At 53.6% G+C, this 20,369-nt stretch overlaps 9 protein-coding genes across 9 annotated transcripts; 5 read left to right on the top strand and 4 right to left on the bottom strand.

Moving 5' to 3' along the window:
- Window positions 1-571: 571 nt before the first annotated feature.
- Window positions 572-2,119, top strand: CLUP02_05521 (uncharacterized protein; the record flags this gene model as incomplete). Its single annotated transcript, XM_049284528.1, has 1 exon — window positions 572-2,119. The coding sequence occupies one exon, from the start codon at window positions 572-574 to the stop codon at window positions 2,117-2,119; it is 1,548 nt and encodes a 515-aa protein (XP_049141671.1).
- Window positions 2,120-2,636: 517 nt separating this feature from the next.
- On the bottom strand, window positions 2,637-3,657 carry CLUP02_05520 (HMG box protein; the record flags this gene model as incomplete). The annotated part of the gene is made up of 2 exons (XM_049284527.1): window positions 2,637-3,047; window positions 3,148-3,657. The coding sequence occupies 2 exons, from the start codon at window positions 3,655-3,657 to the stop codon at window positions 2,637-2,639; spliced, it is 921 nt and encodes a 306-aa protein (XP_049141670.1).
- Window positions 3,658-4,352: 695 nt separating this feature from the next.
- On the top strand, window positions 4,353-5,326 carry CLUP02_05519 (proteasome A-type and B-type; the record flags this gene model as incomplete). The annotated part of the gene is made up of 3 exons (XM_049284526.1): window positions 4,353-4,382; window positions 4,472-4,619; window positions 4,713-5,326. The coding sequence occupies 3 exons, from the start codon at window positions 4,353-4,355 to the stop codon at window positions 5,324-5,326; spliced, it is 792 nt and encodes a 263-aa protein (XP_049141669.1).
- Window positions 5,327-5,846: 520 nt separating this feature from the next.
- On the bottom strand, window positions 5,847-8,377 carry CLUP02_05518 (glucosamine-fructose-6-phosphate aminotransferase; the record flags this gene model as incomplete). Its single annotated transcript, XM_049284525.1, has 5 exons — window positions 5,847-6,067; window positions 6,125-7,698; window positions 7,799-8,030; window positions 8,129-8,199; window positions 8,373-8,377. The coding sequence occupies 5 exons, from the start codon at window positions 8,375-8,377 to the stop codon at window positions 5,847-5,849; spliced, it is 2,103 nt and encodes a 700-aa protein (XP_049141668.1).
- Window positions 8,378-9,254: 877 nt separating this feature from the next.
- CLUP02_05517 (uncharacterized protein) lies at window positions 9,255-9,692 on the top strand (the record flags this gene model as incomplete). Its single annotated transcript, XM_049284524.1, has 2 exons — window positions 9,255-9,314; window positions 9,408-9,692. 2 exons carry the CDS (start codon window positions 9,255-9,257, stop codon window positions 9,690-9,692), a joined length of 345 nt encoding a protein of 114 aa, XP_049141667.1.
- Window positions 9,693-9,944: 252 nt separating this feature from the next.
- CLUP02_05516 (uncharacterized protein) lies at window positions 9,945-12,818 on the top strand (the record flags this gene model as incomplete). Its single annotated transcript, XM_049284523.1, has 11 exons — window positions 9,945-10,256; window positions 10,346-10,437; window positions 10,493-10,641; window positions 10,722-10,915; window positions 11,176-11,190; window positions 11,261-11,381; window positions 11,485-12,086; window positions 12,139-12,308; window positions 12,407-12,426; window positions 12,484-12,608; window positions 12,681-12,818. The coding sequence occupies 11 exons, from the start codon at window positions 9,945-9,947 to the stop codon at window positions 12,816-12,818; spliced, it is 1,938 nt and encodes a 645-aa protein (XP_049141666.1).
- Window positions 12,819-13,281: 463 nt separating this feature from the next.
- On the bottom strand, window positions 13,282-14,730 carry CLUP02_05515 (26S protease subunit rpt4; the record flags this gene model as incomplete). The annotated part of the gene is made up of 4 exons (XM_049284522.1): window positions 13,282-13,402; window positions 13,463-13,919; window positions 13,985-14,371; window positions 14,520-14,730. 4 exons carry the CDS (start codon window positions 14,728-14,730, stop codon window positions 13,282-13,284), a joined length of 1,176 nt encoding a protein of 391 aa, XP_049141665.1.
- Window positions 14,731-15,789: 1,059 nt separating this feature from the next.
- On the bottom strand, window positions 15,790-17,382 carry CLUP02_05514 (uncharacterized protein; the record flags this gene model as incomplete). The annotated part of the gene is made up of 1 exon (XM_049284521.1): window positions 15,790-17,382. One exon carries the CDS (start codon window positions 17,380-17,382, stop codon window positions 15,790-15,792), a length of 1,593 nt encoding a protein of 530 aa, XP_049141664.1.
- Window positions 17,383-18,912: 1,530 nt separating this feature from the next.
- CLUP02_05513 (uncharacterized protein) lies at window positions 18,913-19,438 on the top strand (the record flags this gene model as incomplete). Its single annotated transcript, XM_049284520.1, has 2 exons — window positions 18,913-19,210; window positions 19,281-19,438. The coding sequence occupies 2 exons, from the start codon at window positions 18,913-18,915 to the stop codon at window positions 19,436-19,438; spliced, it is 456 nt and encodes a 151-aa protein (XP_049141663.1).
- Between the last annotated feature and the right edge of the window lie 931 nt (window positions 19,439-20,369).

Here is a 20,369-nt window from a genome sequence, read left to right as displayed (position 1 = left end):
ATGGCACAGCACCAGAGAGGCCAAGCTTCAGTTTGTTCGATCCAATTTCAAAGTACAGCTTGAGTACCTAGTACACAATAGCTAGGCAATGCTACTCGTCCAGGGTTAGTATAACTACTTGTGAACTTTCTGAGTGGCGCTAATTGCATTTAGGCTACCCGTATGGAGAACATGCCAGAGAATACCTCGCAGAACATCCAACCTCTACGACGCTATTGTAGTGGGGCCGGTGAGATGCGTGTCTGCTTCCGCATTCAACATGACATGAGGTGCAGGGGGGAATACAGCAAGGTGCCCCACCTCGAAGAGCACTGACTTTCGAGACTGCTATGTAGGCGCGTCTCTTAAGACTTCACTTTCACTTTGAGTCTGACATATTCTTAGGCGAAGAGTGACAGACGGGATTCCTTTATTCTCCTTCTCACCTTTTTTGGTCAAAGCTACCGTCACCTATCATCTTCGTAACCTGCTTCATCTTTTTTGGACCTTACGAAAGCACCTTCCATTATTATGCATCTTGGCGCTTGCTCTTGGAGATGAATGTACTCTCCAGTTTCGCAGTGAGGTTGTCATGGAGGCACATGACAACGTTGAGATCCTAGTGCACGTCACAGCGCCGTGCAGAAACATCGATGATGTGCGCTACCGAGCCCTTGCACAGGCATATCTCGATTTTGCACCAACGAGACAGACCAATATTTCCAGCAAACCTTCAGAAGAGGAAGATGTCGAAGCTATCCCCAGCTCAGAGGCCGAGCCACCAGCATTGCCTGCTTGGTCAGATGTGCCGAACCTCGATAGCGAAACAACGCAACCGGCAACCTCATCACCACCACATATACCACCACCGCCACCTCAATACCCCGCAACTTTTGGATCTTTCGAATCACAGCAACTGTCTTTTAGGAGTGTCTTGGATAATAGGAATTCCCCGGGTCTCGGTCAGCCACTTGCATCTAGAGACTTACCGCCTTCGTCTCAACCTGTGGCTGATTCACAGCCAACGCAGGCTAGCTGGGTAGCTCCTCCCAGTGTCGTCGGTGATTCTCAGCCGTCATATGACATCACTCTCGCCGAGTTCTCATCCCCGAGCCGGCTCTTTGAACATCTGGCAGGGCAGTTCGATAGCCAACTCGATGAGGAATCTCAGCAACTGTCCTCAGAAGCAAGCCAGCAACAAGTTCCAGAAGTAGTCGCAACGGCTACGCCAGTCATAGAGGAAGACTGTAATGAAGATGAGGACGATGGTCAGGTTATTCTCGTAACGTCGAGCAACTCCCTGGCAATTAAGAGCAATGCCACCCCAGTTCCAGCGGCCTCTACTATTCCCGCAGATGCTATAATCCTCAACACGCCGTTCCCTGCTCTGAAGCGACCGCCTTTAGTCAGCTCTCCTTTTGAGCAGATAATACAGGACACGCCTTGCCAACCGTCTCGGAAGAGAGCAATACCGTCATCGCCAAACCGAGCCGGCTCCGAGCCCCTACTTCCATCGAAACGGCACAAACGGTCAGCGCCCATCTCGGAATCGAGGTCTGTCATCACGAGAAGCTCCTCAGATGTAGGCCCTGGGCCCAGCCATCTTTTCAGACCTCAACGGCCTCCTAATGAGAGGCACTTGAGCTACCTCGCACGTCTTGAGATCCACCCCGTTGGCCCCCCCGTCGGCACCAGCGAGCTGACGCCAGATGATCTCCTAACGCCCAAGCTGAAGGAGCTGGCCCGCCAACTCAGGATATCGAAGCGCTTTGCCCCGGTTGAACAGACGAGGGAACTGCGTCCATTTGAGCGAGGCCACTGGCACTTGGACTGGACCGGCTGGCGACCGAGTCTCCGCGAGCGAGCCTGGCACTTTTTGACGGATTACATCCTCGAAGGGTTCGCGGGATGGGGCGTCTGGTGTAAACGCGCAGAGGACTGGTCCTGTATACGCGTGTACTGCTGGGGCCACATCGCCGGTCACATCTATCTGGCCTTATACCTGGCGAGCGAGAGGGCGCTGAAGAAGGATGCGGCGAGGTGGCTGGACGGTGCGGGTGAGGTTATTGTCATCACCAATGGCCACGAAAACTCCGACTCTGGGGAGAGCGTGGAGGACGATCCCGACGACGGAATGTAGTAGGATGGGAGACGACGCGGCGGGCTGTTTTCATTTCGTTTTACTTCCTTCTTGTTTTCCTTGGCTAAGCGAGGCGTTTGCATAAGGTAATGGGTTCGACAGGGCGGTACTGCTTGACAAGTTTGGATACGGGGCAAACAACCTGATTAGCATAGAAATAAACAATGGGCGCACCTTCAAAATGGTATATAGGGAGCAAATTGAACATTTCGTTCTAGTCGCGAAACCTCTCTTTGACATTTGGTATCTGAAATATAGCTAAGAAACATCGACCGATCGATCCTTCTAGCAATTCCTACTCTGTACAGAACAAGGAAAACCAATAAGCATACCCTCCTCTTCCCGGCTTGCTCCTCCTCGTACACGATTCATCGCTCTGCTGAACTCGCTCAGGCATATCCTACTTTTTTGACACTTGACGCCGCGGGGTGGAATTTATTCCTCAAGGGGAATCCTCGAGGAGAGAAAGAAAGGGGCTACCGCTCAGATTCGTGACCTGAACTGGGTAAATTTTTTCTTACTCGGGAGAAGGGCTACGCTTGACGACATGGCCCAAGACTTCCAGCGACTCGCGCTCCCAACGGTCAAAGTCAGCCTTGGCGAGCTCCTCATATGCGAGCTTCTCGGGCGGTGACATCTGCTTCCACTCGTTGCCAATGGCTTGCATGTTCTCACTCGCCTTGCCGGTGTGGTTGGAGTAGTCGCCGCTGCCAAATCGCGCCTTGACGAAGAGCGCGTAGGCGTTGTGCGGCCTCTTGGGGAGGCGGTCGTCGCGGATGGTCCGCGGGACCTGCTTGCCGGTAAGGTTGCGGAGCCTCGTGCGGGCGCGGTTGGCCTCGGCCACAACCGTAGGCTGGAGCGACTCAACCCACGACTTGTAGGCCGCGTTGTTGGTCAGCTTGTTGGCTTCGGCAGTCTCTTCGAGACGCTATGTATTCCAGGTTTGTCAGTCTCTTGTTTGATATGGATCGAGGGGCTTCTGTTGGAGATTCACAGCAGAAGGAACAAGACAGAGGGTCAGGCCTTACCTGGACTTCGTATGAGGACAGGTTCTTGTAAGACTCGGCAATGCTCTTGACCCGGTCGGTCAACTTCAAGTCTGAGGTGGGCTCCGTAGCAAATTGTTGCTCAGCGTACACCCGGAATGTGTTCGTTGGGAGCTTCTTGGGCTCCTCCAGCAGCGCTGCCGTCTTCAACTCCCGCACCCTGAGCCTCTTCTGTTGCTCGGGCGTGAGCACCACCTTCTTGACCTTCTTCTTGGGCACAGCCTTCTTAACGGCGACCTTCTTCTTCGCCTTGGGCTTCTTAGCAGCGGGCTTCTTGGCCTTGGTGGCAGGCTTCTTCTTGGCGGCCGTGGTCTTCGTCTTGGTCTTAGTGGTTGTCGCCGCCTTGGTGGCAGGCATGCGCGCCCATTGCGAGGTCGAGAAGCCGCGGCAAGACGCTGCGCGCACGACGGCAAGCTGAGTTCGCGGTACTGCCAGCGGGGCGGTGCGGAGGAGCACGCGCTGAGCGGCGGCGCGGCCGATTGCTGTCAACATTGTTGTGATCTTGTGGGTGGGCTGGTGTTTGGTGTTTTGGAGCGAGCCGGGAGATGTTTAATGGTGGTGGTCGATTGCGATAGGGCAATCCGGAAGGGGCTGGATAGGGCGAGTCGAATGCGAGCGGTATTGAGGCTAGGATCAGGCCAATCGTGGGAGTCGGGGGAGTCGGGGGTGTGTTTTCGACACCACAATTGCCGTCCGTGGTATTGACGGAATGACGAGGGACTGTGAGCAATGCGACTGAACTTGGTCGACCTCCTTGTTTGTTTGACCATCCACCCCTGGAGCTCTGATGTACCGAGTACCAAAATACCATGATAAAAGGGTGCAAACCAGAGTACCAGGTACGCCACCTTCAATCACCCACCACAACAGCTCCAAGCTGACCATTTTTGGTAAGCCCACCCCAAACTTGCGGCCCCGTTTGTCAGGCACCAGAGCCTTGACGCAGTAGCTCTAGCGGCGGCGGGAGCAGCAGCAGGAGCAACTGGCCTGTCAGCCAGTCAGCCAGCCAGGCGGCCTGCAGAGGCACCCACGGGACGCGAAGCTCACCCCGGACAAGCTTCAATCAACTTCACATACCGAACCATCACCAAACCCACCCACGAACTTGCAACAACGACGAAGTCTATCCTCCTTTCCGACCACATTTTCATCACCTTGATCTCCAAACTACACAAAATCCAGCCATCATGGATCACAGACCGCAAGCTTGGGGCCGTGTACGCAATCCCCAGTCTCCCCCCTCCCCTCCTCCCCGGGAATCTCAGCCTCGCATTGTAGACTAACAAGCCGGAACCCCTCCTCATAGCCTAGAGACGACGTCTACGGAGCCTACGATGGCTCGTACATGAACACCAATGGTCCCAACCAAGCGACACAGGCCCCCATCGTCACGGGTACATCAGTCATTGCCATCAAGTTCAGCGAAGGTGTCGTCATCGCCGCCGACAACCTGGGTACGTCTTTGTCTTTGCTCGCCTTTCAATGCCGTCTTGTGCTGTCACCATACTGTTCCAATAATGAAAGCTGACAATTCTTCTATCATATAGCATCCTACGGCTCCCTCGCCCGTTTCACCGATGTCAAGCGTCTCCGCACTTTCGCCAACTCCACAGTCGTGGGCTTCGGCGGCGACGTCTCCGACATGCAATACCTCGACCGCCATCTCTCAAGCCTCGACATTGAGGAGTCCTACGACCTGGCCAACGACGCCCCCGCCCGGCTCAATGCCGCGAACCTTCACAAGTACCTCTCCAAGCTCCTCTACAAGCGCCGCTCCGACTTCGACCCCCTCTGGAACCACCTCCTCGTCGCCGGCCTCGACGACAACAACAAGCCCTTCCTCGCCGCCGCCGACCTGCTCGGCACCACCTTCACCTCTCCCTCCTTGGCGACGGGTTTCGGCTCAGCCCTCGCCCAACCCATCATGCGTCGCTACGCCCCCGATGAGGAGACCGCCGCTAAGCTCTCCAAGGAGCAGGCCGTCGACGTGATTAAGGAGTGTATGAAGGTTCTCTTCTACCGTGACGCTCGCAGTTCGGATTCCTACTCGATTGCTGTAGTAACCAAGGATGGAGTCGACTTGAAGGAGAGTGAGAAGCTTGAGAAGCAGAGCTGGAAGTTTGCGGAACGGATCCGCGGCTACGGTACGCAGGTGAACTAAGGGGAAGGCACGGACACAAGGATCTTTGGGACATAGAGAGACAGGCAGTGAGAGAATGGGTGGAAATGACATGACAATGACTGGGTATTCGGCATAAGCTCTGGCAGTTCCGTGGGTGGGAATACTCATGAGACGCAAGTAGTAGAAGAGAAGCACGAGCCCTGCAACCCAGGGCCTATCGACATCACGATGAAATCAGGCGTGTGCGAGCAAGCATGTGGAACACCAAATGAAATAGACAATAATGTTCTTCATTGCTTCAGGTTGCCTGACTACGGCATTTAACCTCAAAAAGATACGCTCCTTTATCTTGACCGGCCCAAATCTACCATGCTGGACCATTCCCTCATTTTCACAATACCCAGTAATACATCAGAGGGCTCCGAAGTTGCCATCGCCTTTTTGTGGCCCGCTGTGACATCAAAAGCATCAAGGGCTTATCCTCCCTTTTGGCAACCCAACTCCAAGGGGGCGAATCACCCGACAATAAACCAAACTTCACTCAGGCTATGTGAGCAGTTTACTCGACAGTGACAGACTTGGCCAGGTTACGAGGGAAATCGACGTTGAGTCCCTCCATGACAGCCAGCCAGTAGGCAATCAGCTGCAGAGGAACGACGTTGAGGATACCCTGGAGGGCATCGACCGTCTTGGGGATCTCAATCTTCTCAGCCTCGCTGGTCTTGAACTCCTCGTCACCAGGGTTGCAGATGACAATGGGCTTTCCGCTGCGAGCAATGACTATCCAATTTGTTAGCAAATTACCAAGCTTAACGTTGGCTGATATTCTAGACTTACCTTGCTGGTAGGCGTTAAGCGACTTCTTGAAGAGATCATCACGGGTGAGGATCATGATGATTGGCAAGTTCTCGTCAACGAGAGCAAGAACACCGTGCTTCAGCTCACCGGACATGACAGCCTCGCAGTGAAGGTAGGAAATTTCCTTGATCTTCAGGGCACCCTCAAGGGCGGTAGAGAACTGGGCACCACGACCGAGGAGCAGAAGGGACTTCTGGTTCTGGAAAGTCTTGGAGCAGAGCTCCTTGATGGACTGGTCCTGGGTGAGGATATCCTTGATCTGCTCAGGGATCTTGGCGAGACCCTCCATGATCTCCTCGCGACGCTTCTGCTTGGATGCGCGGTCCTCACTAAGGGAGAGGGCGAACATGACCATGGCAATGAACTGGGAGGTGTAGGCCTTGGTAGAGGCAACACCGATTTCGGGACCGGCGTTGACGTGGACACCGCAGTGGGTGAGCAGGGAGATGGAGGAACCGACGACGTTGACGATACCGACGGTCAGGGCACCGCGCTCCAAGCAGTAGCGGAGAGCCATGAGAGAGTCGGCAGTCTCACCAGACTGGGAGACGAAGACGCAGGTGTCGTCACGGAAGACGGGCGCCTGTCTGTCGAGGAAATCGGAAGCCAGCTCAACGGCGATGGGGATCTCGGCCAGCTCTTCGAACACGCCGCGAACGGCCATGCATGAGTGATAACTGGTACCGCATGCAATGAAGATAATTCTGCGGCAGCGGCGGATGGTAGAAATGTAGGAGCGGAGACCACCAAGGGTGACAGTCTTGTTGGCGGCATCGAGACGACCTCTCATGGTGTTGACGACGGACTCGGGCTGCTCGAAAATTTCCTTTTGCATGAAGTGATCGAACTTGCCCTTCATAATCTCCTGAAGCTCAAGCTCCAGGGTCTGGATGGTGCGCACATTGGAGCTGCCGTCCGCCTTCTTAAGACGGTGAATGTTCAGCGAGCCCTCGTGAATGTGAGCGATGTCGTCGTCCTCAAGGTACATGACCTTCTTGGTGTGCTCGACAATGGCAGACGGGTCAGACGAGAGGAAGAACTCGGTAGGCATGGGCATGCCGTCGTCGGTCATGAAAGCGCGCGACTGCGAGCGGTGCAGAAGCGACTTGTCGGGGGCACCCAGCAGAGTGTTGGGGTTCAAGAAGTTATCCTGCTGCTTCTTGAGGGCAACGTTCTGGGAGGCAGCCTCGGCAGAGAGGGCACCCTCCTCGGAGTACTCGACATCGACGAAGTCGACCTTCATGCGCTTCTGTGTCTTGACACCAATGACAAGAGGAGAACCCTTGCGGGCAGCGATGACCTCATGGGGGTAGTGAACGGACTTGATCAAAAGTCCGTAGGCGCCCTCGAGCTCGTTGATGACAGCCTTGGCGAGGTCGGTGAAGCCAATATCGGGGTGCTGGTCGTACAGGTACTTGGCGAGCTTAGCAATGCATTCGGTGTCGGTTTCGGTCTCGAACTTGAAGCCCTTGGCGCTCAAGAGGGTCTTGAGCTCCTTGTAGTTGGTGATGATACCATTGTGGACGACGGTGAACTCCCAGGTAGGGTCAGATCTAGGAGATGGGAAGTCATGTCAGCTACTTGAGATTTTGATGACAGGGAAGCATTCTAAGGGGAAAGTTTGCTGTTGTTTTTGCGGGTGTGCAAACGTACCTGTGGGGGTGGCAGTTCAGACGAGACGGGGGGCCGTGGGTAGCCCAGCGAGTGTGGGCGATACCGGCATGTGAGTCGAAGTACTTGGTCTCGTCGACCTTGGACTCGGCGATGAGCTCCTTGAGCTTGGCGACCTTGCCGACCTCCTTGAAGGCGAAGACCTCATTCTTCTTGTCACCGTCGACAGCAAGACCGGCCGAGTCGTATCCACGGTACTCGAGACGGGAGAGACCTGTTGGAAGCAGAGGCCCGTTAGCAAAACAGCTCTCGAGATAAGGTGGAGCTATGTGGCTCCAATTGGAAGTATTCAGGAGGAGGCGGTGTACTCACCGTTCACCAAAGTGTCGAGGATGAACTTGCGGTCCTTCTCCACCAGGTAGTTGACGTAGCCGAAAATGCCACTATTGGGAGAGAGGTGCACGTCAGCTTACTGCCTGCTTACTGTGCTGCCAATTGCCTTTGTGGCTGTCGGCGCTCCGACCCCTTTTTTCAGCTGGCAGAAGCTGGATGGAGGGGAAGGGGAGGATGCCGGCAAGCTTTCAGGAGAGCGGGGAGCGGAATTGGGGGGACATACCACATGTTGATTCAACGCAATCGAAGACCCTGACAAGAAACGTAAAAGACCAATTAACAAAAAGAGGCGGAGACTCGGGTGGTAGAGGCGGCGGCGAAGGGTATCAAGAAGAGCGAGAGAGATGAATAGTTGGATCAAGAGAGAATGAGTAGGGTAGAGCAAGATGCAGGAGGCGGGAGCTGAGCAGCTTTATGTGCAGCTGGTTCAACTGGCTGGAGAGCAATGGGAGGGGAGAGTGTATTGTGTACGTGGAGAGAATACGCAGTAGCGCCTAGAGGCGTGGAGGGGGGCGGTGGGCGGGGTGTGGCAGGGGCGTGCTCGTATTGAGGATGACCGAGAGGGCGCGGCGCGGCACGGGTTGAGGGTGAGGGTGAGGACCAAAGATGACGGAAGGATGGGGGTGAGTGGGCAGGGCCAGGTACACTATGTGGTGGTATTCGTTCTTGTTATGGACGATGATGTCTTGCTATTGCCCAGAGAAAGCCAGGGAAGGAAACAAGGCTGTAAGAAACAAGCGCGCAATGATTTGCTGAAGTGTTGTTTTGAGTGTACTGACTGTTTACTTGCTGTTTGGTAGGCAATGCCTTCATCACAGGATAGCAAGCAGGCAAGTTCGGATAGTGTGTACGGATACCTACAATTCACCTGATACATCAGCAGAAGACTTCAGTCTCTGAGAGCAGTGAATGAGGCCAGATGCTTTGAGAGACGGTCATGTTTGTTTATTGAGCTAGTTGTCTTGCCCGTTTTCTTTTTTAGCTGTAGAAGTTGGCAGGAAGCAGCGTCTCGTTGTCATTTTCGCTTGCTGGATATCATGTCTAAATCATTGATTCGAGTGCCTCCAGGAAAGTCCAGTAGACTCTTTGCTGGGTCGGTTTACAAATGATGATGGGTAAGGCAGTTCTCGAGTCACCGAGTCGGAGGTGTCTGACACTTTTGCAGCTGGGATGGCATATGTCAGGACTCGGAGCAGACAGGCGCTAGGGCAACGGAATGGAGAATGGATCTAGATTTCGACGGAGCAGAAATACCTACCTACTCTATGTACTCTGTAGACTGCAGAGAGACAGACATAGACCTATCCGTACCGGTATCCGTAATCCGCACTTCTTTGCAGTTCGATGTCTGGGGCGACCCGGTCAGAGTTGGGAAAGACAGACGTGCTCAGCCAGTGGAAGAGCCGCGAATGCAGCGAGTGAGGGGCAGCAGGTTTCTGGAGACTGGAAGGGCCCCCACCTCACCGGCAACAGCAAAGGAGCTGCAGCTTCTGGCACCACTTGCCTGCAGCAACACACATCGCGATATTCCTTGGAACCTTGACTTAACCACACATCTTGAAGAACATTTCTAGCCCCATCCCGGCGAAATCCGTTGTTTCTTGTGTGCCTGAGCAGACTGCAGACAAGGAAGAATACCTACAGCCCAATGTCTGACATGTTGTCTGTGCTGCATCATTGACTGGTCCGTCGTTTTCTGTGCCATCCCACCTCTTGCTTTCATTTCATCCAGAGACAGACACTATTTCAGACTATCCGTACGGTACCTGGACGCGGCCGCAGGCGCAGTGCAGGAATGCCACCCACCGCTCCCATCCCTCACCTCCTCCAGGCTCTCCCAGTGGGTTCCTCTTGGGTTCCTCCTCCTCCCGTCCTCCTCAAGCCCCCCCCCCCTCCTTTCGTAGACTGTGGCGCCATTCCCTGGCTGAGCCATTCGGCTGCTACACTAGCTCCAAAGATCGCCCTCGGTACGTACCGCGATAACATCGTGGGCTTTAGAAAAGACTTGCTTCTTCATTTCAACTGCTGTTACGGATACAGTACGACCAATGCTGTTGACCAAATGGTTCACAGTAATATCTCCATAGCACTTACTTGCAAGTACGGAGTCCTGGATAATACCATATGTGCTATGCGCATTCACCTTTCTCGCTTGAGGAATTCTATAGATGATCAGCTAACCAACACTTGATTGAGCACGATTTGGCATCCACTGACTCCGATGCTGCTCTCGCCGCTTCCATTCCAATCCAGCCGCTAGAAAGGCACGATTTCCGCAAGCTGCATTTGTAACGCTAAAGCCTTCCGAAATAGTCAGCTTATGATGAAGCCTGCACCAAGCAGGCACCGAGTTAGGAAAGCTGTTGCCATCAACTTCTGCTGTAAAGCCTCACCCGCCTTGCCATCCATCGAATTTCAACACACCTCTTTCTCTGCCACAGCCCGTACCTTTCTTTACCAGCGCGTCTTTCCTATGGACTATGGACTACTATGTACGAAGTAGCTACGGGAACTTAACTTGACCCGAGCTCCCCCACTCTCCCATAATACATGCACACGCATGGCATGGCAGGTACGGTGTACGGAGTACTTCGTACCTATCCGAGCACGCGCCTCCTGAAGTGCTCATCCCATGTGCCCCCAAACCCGCCAACATCAAGATCTGATCCAGTTACCGCCTTATCCCAACAACATCTCGTCATTAATTGGGAATCACAATTCTACCAAGCAAATCAACAACTGCACGTAATGTGCACTAATAGTCAGGTACACAAGAGATCAAACATGACAACTCGCTACCTTAGTTGTCTAACGTCTGCGATACGCTCCGTCCACCCGATTTGTCGGTTTGATTATTTCTTGGTGTTGCGTCAAAGACGTCCCCTATTCTCGGGCATCGGTGCAACGGCTACCTACGTTCGTCATGCCCTGTCCCACCCTCCAACGTTTTTTTGAGGATTCCATCACCGACATCATCGCTTTTTTTACCCCTTCTTTTCGTATTACCTGGCTCCGACGTGCCCCAGTCCCCAATCATCTGGGTGCGGACACCCCTTGGTTGTCAAGCGCTAGAAAGAATCCAGCGGGGATCGTCGCCAATGTGACACCAAGCGACAAGAATTCCCAAGCTCGGGTCCCCTGGTGTCCAACTCTTGCTGCTTGGCTCCGTTGCTGGTTGCACCAATGAAGCATGGAGGGGCTGCACAGGGGAGGGAGGGAGTGGGGCCTCCAGGTACGAAAAGAAGCGGACGAGAAGGGGAAAAAAACAAAAGAGAAGACAACGCACTAAGAAGAGGTACAGCCTCAATTGCCATCGTGAGAACGGGCCACAAAAGGGGCGGCTTGTCGTCCACTCCGTATACCAGTCGCCAAAAATAACATCTCGCACCGAGGAGAGAACCCTGCTAGACCGGCCTCTCCTGCAAATCACCATCTGGCAACTTTTCCATGCCACCGCCCATCTCGCCGCCCCAGCTTGACCCAGATCTTCTCGAATCGGTCGCGAGTCCACCCAGCCGAGGCAAACCCTGAAGTTTTGAGCCAAGCCCGGACACGTCGAGCGCGCCTGTTTAGTATCATACAGCCGCTCGTTGCGCGCTATCCAGATCTTTCTGATATCGATTTCGTGCTACGCATAATCCACGTTCCACGGTCCCTGGAATCAGCAAATAGGCCGAATGGAAGACCGGTACGGCCCACACAGAAACCATGCATCGCACAACTGTATGAGGCACCTCGCCATGGCTTCAGTGTTGCTCAATCCGAAGAAAAGCGAACGCCGTACCCACCAAGCCAGATTCAAACAAAGTCCAACACCTCATGCGTGGATGCGTTCATATCAGACGGCCGCCGGGGTACTCGAGACGTCGCCTGCAGAGCATGCCCCGGTTGCAGTCGCTCATCTCCAGTCTTACGGCAATCTTCCCCTCGAAAACATGTGGCTAAGCTTTGTCTCTATTCGTTGCCGTGCGAGATCACCCAGCACATAGAGGTGGTCTCAGCTAGAGCCCCGCCATCCGCTTGCAGCAGCTTCAACAGCCTCCTTTGCACGGCATGGCGGATTCGTCGAATCACAAATTCAGGACCAGACCTTCGATCCTCCCGGGCTTACAATGTGCGACCTCATTCCCCACCCGTTTTCTTCTCGTCAGACAGGATTGTAAGCATGTGCTTCCGTCGTCTGCCTGCGGTGTAAGCTGTTAGCGAAGGAACAGAAAGATCATGTAAGACTCGACTAAGAAGCACAACCCGCTGTAGCTTCGCTTACACCAAGCCATGTCGATGAGCAGTACCTAAATGCACCCCCTGAGCTATCTGTGGCTTGGACCACAAAGGGTACACCCCCCGTTCCTTTCTCCCCAGCCCTACGCTTACTCGGGGGCCTGCTGTAGATATGAAGGCCCGTGTCGAACTCGACATTGGTGACTGGCCTAACACGGCATCCTCGCCGTGCGCCGAGGTGGATGAGTAAACGGAGGCCTTCTGCCAGTGAGTAGCGCTCTCGAGTACAGACACACTATTGTTTGTTGAGCAGTTCAATAAGATGGCACTCTGGCACGTGGCGCCGCCGCGCCGGACCACACCCCGTACCCAGCCCCCCAGCTCAGTCGAGGCTGTGCAATTATCAATAGCTTCAAAAATGGAGCCTCACAGCTACGGGCTACCCTAGACTCGGGCCCCCCAAAAATACCTACCTACCTACCAGGGAACATTCGAAGGGCGCAGAGATAAGAAAACTCACCATGGCCATGCATTCTTCATGATATTTCTTGATACAAACGCCAAAGCGCTTCGTATAGGTCCTGTTGCGCGGTCATGGAATGCAAGCTGATCATACGGGCTAATATACCTCCGTACAACGTCGCCGTCAACGATGGACATTACTGCTTGTGCATGCACTTGTTTCATCTTTGGGATCCCGTAGCTGCTTCTATTCCACACCGTACGTCTCTATGATCCCATGGCAAACAACCCCAAACCTGGACTCGGGTATTGTACACTGTTTAACACATTAAAAGACCCTCTAAACGGCTGAGAACCGACGATGCTCGATCCAGCCGCCCCTTTCGATGTCTTTCCTTTGCTCCTCCGCGCCTCATCCCGTGAATCATCATGTCGCCTCCTCTCTGACCTTACAACTTCTGGTACTCGAGCTTGCCCTCCAGCTTCTTCGACTCGGCGACCTTACGTACTGCCTTGTTGAAGTCGTCCTGGTTGATTGCGTCGCGGTAATCCTTGATGGCAAACAGACCACTGGGCATGACTAGTTAGCTTCGGGTATTACGGGTGCTGTCAAAATGTGCAGTCACTTACGCTTCTGTCACGACGTTTCTCAAATCCGCACCATTAAGACCATCGCTCATCTTCACCACGCTCTCGAAGTCAATCTCACCCTCCGTCACCACGCCCTGGGCATGGATCTTGAGAATCTCCAAACGGCCGACCTCGTTCGGCAGGGCAATCTCAATCTTGCGGTCGAGACGTCCAGCACGAAGCAGCGCGGGATCGAGGGTATCAGGTCTGTTCGTGGCCATGATGATTTTGGTCTTTCCGAGGTAGTCGAAACCGTCCAGCTGGTTGAGCAACTCCATCAACGTTCTCTGGATCTCACGATCCGCACTGGTTCCCTCAGAGAATCTGCGTCCACCAATGGCGTCGATCTCGTCCATGAAGATAATGCAGGGCTCGTGCTCCTTGGCGTAGCCGAACATCTCGCGAATCAGGCGGGCAGACTCTCCGATGTACTTGTCGACAATTGCTGAAGAAACAACTGTTTGACCTCATTAGCACACTTCCTTCTACCGTCTTCCACCACTCCCCACGGAGTAGACCTACCCTTGAGAAAGTTGGTCTCGAGACTGCTTGCCACGGCACGTGCAAGCAACGTCTTTCCCGTACCAGGAGGTCCGTAAAGCAAAACACCCTTGGGCGGCTTGATGCCCACACGCAGGAAGAGCTCGGGGTTCTTGAGCGGCAGCTCAATGACCTCGCGGAGCTCGCGAATCTGGTCGTTCAGTCCACCGATACCAGCGAAGCTGACTTGACCGGGGTCTTCCAGTGACATGTTGTAGACGAGGGGGTCGACTTCTCGGGGAAGCATACGCATGATCGTGAGTGTCGTCATATCGAGTGCCACGCGCGTGCCTTGCTTGAGCTTGACCTTGTCAACCTTTGATCTGCATCCGACGACATATCTGGGACCGGAGGAAGCCTTGACGATGACTATTCGTGAATGGGAACGTTGATTAGCAAAAGTTGAGTCCCAATCATTCGCGTCTCTATCTTGGCGGCAATCGTGGTAGGTAGTGGTGGTGGGGCGGGGACGGTGTCCATCGGAGGCGGAAAGCGGGATGGGGATGCCTTCACTTACATCTTTCGTCATCGAGCTGCTTAAGGACCTCGCCGATAATCTGACCGACACTCTGCAACGCCTTAATGTTGTCTTCGGTTCTGTCAAACTCCCGCTGCAAATCCTTGATCTCGAGCCGCAGGGACTTGAGCTTAGCTTCCCACTCCCGGGATTCGAGCAGCTTGGCCCGGTACGAGTCGAGAGCCTTCTGGCGTTCCTCGTCGGAAGACATCTCTGATTGTGGGAAGTTGAAGAGGAAAGGGCTACTGCCTTGATCTCGTCGAGGAAATGGAATGACTGCGGTTCGGAAGGTGGTGCTGTGGCGGTGGGTGATCGCGTTCGGGGTTCGAGTTTCGAAGGTTGGGTCGGTTGGTGGATGGGAGTGGGTGAGGTAGCTCGTGTGGTAATCAGATCGTTGTTTTCGGAGGTTGTGGTGTCGACGTACGTCCCACTGCAGCCTTCTACCTCAAAGGCAAGCACGGCTCAGCTCCGACTAGCGCCCTATCCCTGTGGCCACCGAAGCTCTGCCACTTTGCTCTGATTGGTTGTAATCTCGGCCCCGGGAAATACCAGCTCCCGGTCAATCCTCAGCTCCTACCATCGTCAAGGAACATGACGGCTTCAGCTTGAAGTGCTGTGCATTGATGAGAAGTACTAGCGAAGCTCACTTCATCAGTAGCCTATTACTGTGGCTTCGATGGTCTGATAAATCGGCCCTCTTTTGAACGCGGCCTCAAATCTCTATCAATGCTGGAATATGAGAGATGGAATGGGTTCAGGTGGGCAACATTGATACGGGAGCTTCAATTTGAATAGCTTTCCTGAGTGAAAAGCACATTAATGACTACTCAATCCTCCCTCTCGTCAGGAGAACCCCACAGAATATGTTATACATCCAGCAAATCGGGTACCGAAATCTCAAGCATTCAGATATCGAGGCAGGTTCAAAAGCGCAGTGGTCGTAGATCAATATCAATTGGGAGGGACAAGCCTCCAGTAAAGTTATGTACTAAGAATGGTAGGAAACAACTGTCCAACGCCCGAATATCCTATCTCACGTCCATTGATGGACCATCAATTTTCCACACTTCAATCTCCTGAAATCTCCGTAATCTAGATGGTATTGCGAGATAACATGCAAACCGTCGAGTACGTGTGTAGTGCATAGATCCGAAGCCTCCTAGGGGGTTAAACGCAACAAATGAAAACCAAATTCCACCACAGAACTCCAGAAAAGACGGGTATTTGGGTGCGTAAATCATAACGACAGCAGCCTAGGACAAGCAAATGCTTAGCCCAAAAGTTCAGAAGTGATCTCCTCGCGGACCTTTCGGCTCCAATCCATGATGGCCTTCTCGAAGTTAACCCAGACTTCGGGAGAATTATTGTAAACAATACCCAAGGCGTCCACCTTGAGTAGCACTTCCCAGCGCAGCTCTGCTGCTTTGGCCCAGTATCTGATATTGTCTGCAGACCGATACGGCTTGTCTGTGTCGGTATGGAATGTAGTAATCAAGCCGAATCGCCGTTTTGACCTCTTCACCGCCGCATTGTGCAGTTCAATTAGGTGAATGCCATTCTGCAAACTGATGAGATAAGGCGTCGGACACTCGCTTGCGTGAGCTGCAGGCGTGTAGTCTGGTAGCGGGTCGGCCTGGGGGACGAGAGAAGCCATGAAAGCTAATTCTCTTTCCACTTCTTTGCCAGCCCAGTCACCCTGCAGCCATGTCCAAGAGCTTCGCTCCGCCTTTTCTGCCTCAATCATCTCCTCTTCAATCTTCAACATGCTGAAAAGTCCGGAAATCCACGATTCGAGGATGCGCAGCTCCTCGTCTTTCATTCCGCCTGACCATTGTCGAGTTGCCATCTGCTTCAAGGTCTCCATGACAGAGAGCAGTTCTGTGCGGATTTCCTTTTCAGATTTGATGGCGTCCAGTCGCTCGGGGACTTCATGCGCTGTGTAATAGTTCCTGGCAGCTCGAATGGCCAGTGTCATGACATCAAGAATGTGCATGCCCTGAACCTCGTGCCAGCCTGTTGACGTTTTCTTGGGGGGCTCGCTTTGTCCTCTTGTAGGAATCTCCGGCAGTTCCGGCACAGGGCTGCTATCCCTATGCTTTTTTGCGTGTCTCAAGGCCTGAGCCGCCTTCCCGAGAGATCCTGTCAAGTCCGCCTTGAGCTCTTCGATCGTAGGAGGCTTCGGCACCGGCTTGTTTCTGTGAATGTAAGTGCTCGCGGTCGGAGGCAGAACATCCGGGTCCTCTTCGAAATCGTCAGAGTAGTAGTGGTCATCTGTAGGCGATTCCACCATGGGTCCTGCGCCAAAAGGTTGAGAGCCTAGTTCTGGGCTGTTCCCCCCCGAATCAACGATTCCTGGCGAGTTCGAGCTGGAGCTGCTGACAGAGGAGAGATCCAGTCCTCCTTTGGCTTTGTTCTTTCTTGCTAGCTGAGCACCCTTGCCGTCGAGAAGACCGGTCCGCGCAAAATAATACTGTAGGTGGGCGATGCTTCCCAGGCTGAGTACGCTTTCTCTGTGACGAGCACTCGCAGCGAAGTCGGTGCCCTGCGGTCGAACAAAGCCTCGGCGGCGACTAGAAGAGCGGCCAACTTCCACGCTGCTGCAAGTGGACTGTCGAGACGATGCGAAGCTGATATCGGAGCGGCGGCTGTAGTTTCCAGAGGACTGTCTGGAGTAGGTGCTGCCTCGGAAGCTTCCCAGAGATTCGCGAGAGTTGCCCTCGGTGGCGGATCCGTGGGAGACGGAAGAAGCAGTCGAGACGCAGCGAGAAAGCTCGGGGCAAGCGCCAATAGCTGGGGTTGGAGATGCATCTGATGATGGGGAGTCGCATCGGAACGACGGCGTCTCTTCGTTTGCCGTGGCCATTATTTCGGTTATGCTGAGAAAGTCGAATGCTCTGAAGCTCGAGAGCCTGGTTGGATTATGTGTAAGCTCTTGGGCGGGTACGTGATATTGTGGAGGGTGCGGTAGCGGTCGAGCAGATGATGTCGACGTCTCGTCTCAGCTAGGTATCGGCGGTGGTCTCAAAGCTATGCGATAGGCAACGTGAGGGGGTGCGATGACCAATGTGGCAACGATTCAAGGTATGTACAGGTCGGAGAGGTCTATTTGCAAATGAAACGGTCGTGTAAAGGAAACTGGGTGCACAGCAGCGTCCAGAGGGTCGGCAAGCAAGACGGTTGACGCTCGCGAAGAAACGTGTGCTGGTGGTTCGAGGGACGTACGGCGAATTATTTGGTCAGGTGAAAGCCAAAAAAGAATGAAGCGAGCGAGTGGTGATTAGACGGACGGTCCCCAGAATGAACGAAGCGGACGGAGAAAGTTTCTTGGACTAATAACCCCGGACGGTAAACACTGGCTAGGCAGGGTAGGTTGGCAACGGTAGGGCAAAAGAAAGCTAAGTCTCGTCTCTTCAAGGCTCGTCGTGGGCTAGGAACGGTCGAGGGTAAGGTGTGCCTGCGTGACTGCGTGCTGTGACAAGACGCGACTCTCCGGTGTCAGGGGTCTGTGTTGAGCTTGGCCACAACGTAAGGCACTGGCAAGGTACCTAGGTGAAAGAAAGAGTCCGGTGCGGTGTGTGACGGGAGTGTGTGGTCGCCAAGATCCTCGTCCCGGTTGCGTCAGTGGAGATGTGTGGAAAGGCCGAGGGCGAATCTCTGACGAGGGAAAGTCTCCAGCGGGCAAATTGGGGGTCCAATCGAGTGGCTCGCGACTTGCCAGGAAGGGACGGTTTAGATTGAACGTCGCGTTTTCTCCGAAGGTGGGGTGCGTCGAGGGTGCCTGCTGCGTGCAAAGGAAAGGAGAGGGGAAGGTGGGACGTAGGATGCGGGACGCGGGACCTTGGAGCTTGCTGCTTCAAGTGTGAGCCTGGAGGCTGGAGCTGGAGGGATACGATGGAACGTGTGAAACGGAAGCCGTTATCTTCGATTGTGTGTGATTGCCTTTTTTTTCTTTTCGGAATTCGGAGAGATATTACAAAACGGCTGGTTGGCTCTTCTCGAGTTCAGAAAGAAACGCAGCACCTCGGACAGGTACGACCGTATGGCCTACTATAAAGAATAACGGAACAAGTTGGTTTCCACAACTGGACCTGAAGGTGGGTAGCTAGCGTAGGTACCCGAAAGAACGATTGGTATTATCAGCAGCTTCTCCAACTTCATGTGTTCCTCACTAAGGTACATACACTAGGGCAGAGGGGATCGCCGACTACTTATTCCGCCACAAACTCGTCAGGATGCGCTAAGTGCGAAGCAAATGACCGCTGAATCTCAGCCAGACATTCTCAAAGGGAACTCATAAACATCGACTCAGCAACGCGCAAATGGCCAAGCTGCGTAAAGATGCCCAGAACGAGCTCAACCTCTATCTTAACTATATGATAAAGCTACCCTAGGCATGAGAAACATCAGCCCTCCTGCATCCCAAGCTGTCGTTGAGCTCATTATCCCATCCCTCTACCTTGTTGCAAGTCGGATTCCCGTGGTGATGACATTTTCAGGGGCACAAATCATAAATAATGTCCAGCTGGCAGCAGCTCGTCCGGCCAACAAAGCACAAGTGGATAATCTCATTCCGCCAAAAGCCTCCGTGTTTCCCGATATCGAGATGAACCAGACCAACAAACCCCCCTCTTTCTTCGTCAATCCCAAACACGGGCTCCCTCCCGCATCGCTATCAACTTCCTCGCTGGTTGGTCGGCAAATATACTGAGGATTTCCCACCCAGAATGCACGAAAATGATGGGTGCACTCCAAGGAGCGCAGAAAGACAAGTTGCGAGAGAAACAGGACCAAGCATGGCTGTTAATTATCGCGCAACCTCAGCCACATGGCGCCAAGGGCCATACATTTCTGCTTCTTGCCCTATCCGTGTCGCGGCCCGGCCATTCCCGCCAGACTCTAGACCATTGCCCCATGCTTGACCCTGTCCCACAGAAGCTCTATTCGTCTGCTGGCCGACCTTTTGTCAGTGTCTCAACATCTGGATTCTCCGAGCAAGTGGATCGATAGGTTCCGAAGAGACATTCTGCAAGTTCGCTGCGGCCTCGGAATATGAAAGATATATGCTGCATTGAAAAGTCTTAGGTGAAGTAGTGCCTGCCTGTGTCTTGCCCTCACCCTTGTTCTTCTGCTTCTGTGCTCTCAAGCATGGTATGTTAGGTATGCTGAGTGCAAAACTCTCCATTTCCGCATCTCTGTCATTTTCCATTCTGGCCCCCTGGTGATTCCGGTAATGCAAGTAATATGCAAGCCATCGCGTCAGACAACTCTATGTCAGCTTGAGGGGCTAACCTCTCCACTCACGACTCCCCTCCCAATATAATCAATGGCGTTGTGCTCAACCTCATCCGTGATCTGTACCAATGCGTGTATAAATGAGGAGCACAAAATCTGTGCAGGCAGAATTGGGTATGACGTGCATCCAAGTTTCTCAGGAAATTGGACGAGAGACATTCATCCAACCTATTGCCGTTAATAGAACTGCCAGTACCTTGCATAAGCCCGACGTCTTAATATGCAGCATGCTATGCAGCACTAGCCGTTGGTGTCGCAGCTCAATCCGACAACACTTGTCCCGAAATGTGTGAGTCTTTGTTAGATTCTGTTAGATTCTGTTACCTGACGTAGTATCAGCGTATCAACGGCTATGCCTGTTGGACTGGCACATGTGAGAAACATCAGGCGCCGAACGGCTCGTGCTGCTGGTTCTTGAAACGCAACGTGTGCATATGAAATACCGATCAGTCAACCGTGGTTGATGCAACAGCCCTTGCCTAAGCCGAGAAGCAAGAAGGACATGTCCGGGTCTCTGGAACTGTGCGCGAAGCGTCGAGGCCCTACGGCCCACGGCTA

This window comes from Colletotrichum lupini, chromosome 3, assembly GCF_023278565.1.
Source record: "Colletotrichum lupini chromosome 3, complete sequence".
Lineage (NCBI taxonomy): Eukaryota > Fungi > Ascomycota > Sordariomycetes > Glomerellales > Glomerellaceae > Colletotrichum > Colletotrichum lupini.
This window is presented reverse-complemented; position numbering and strand designations above follow the sequence as displayed.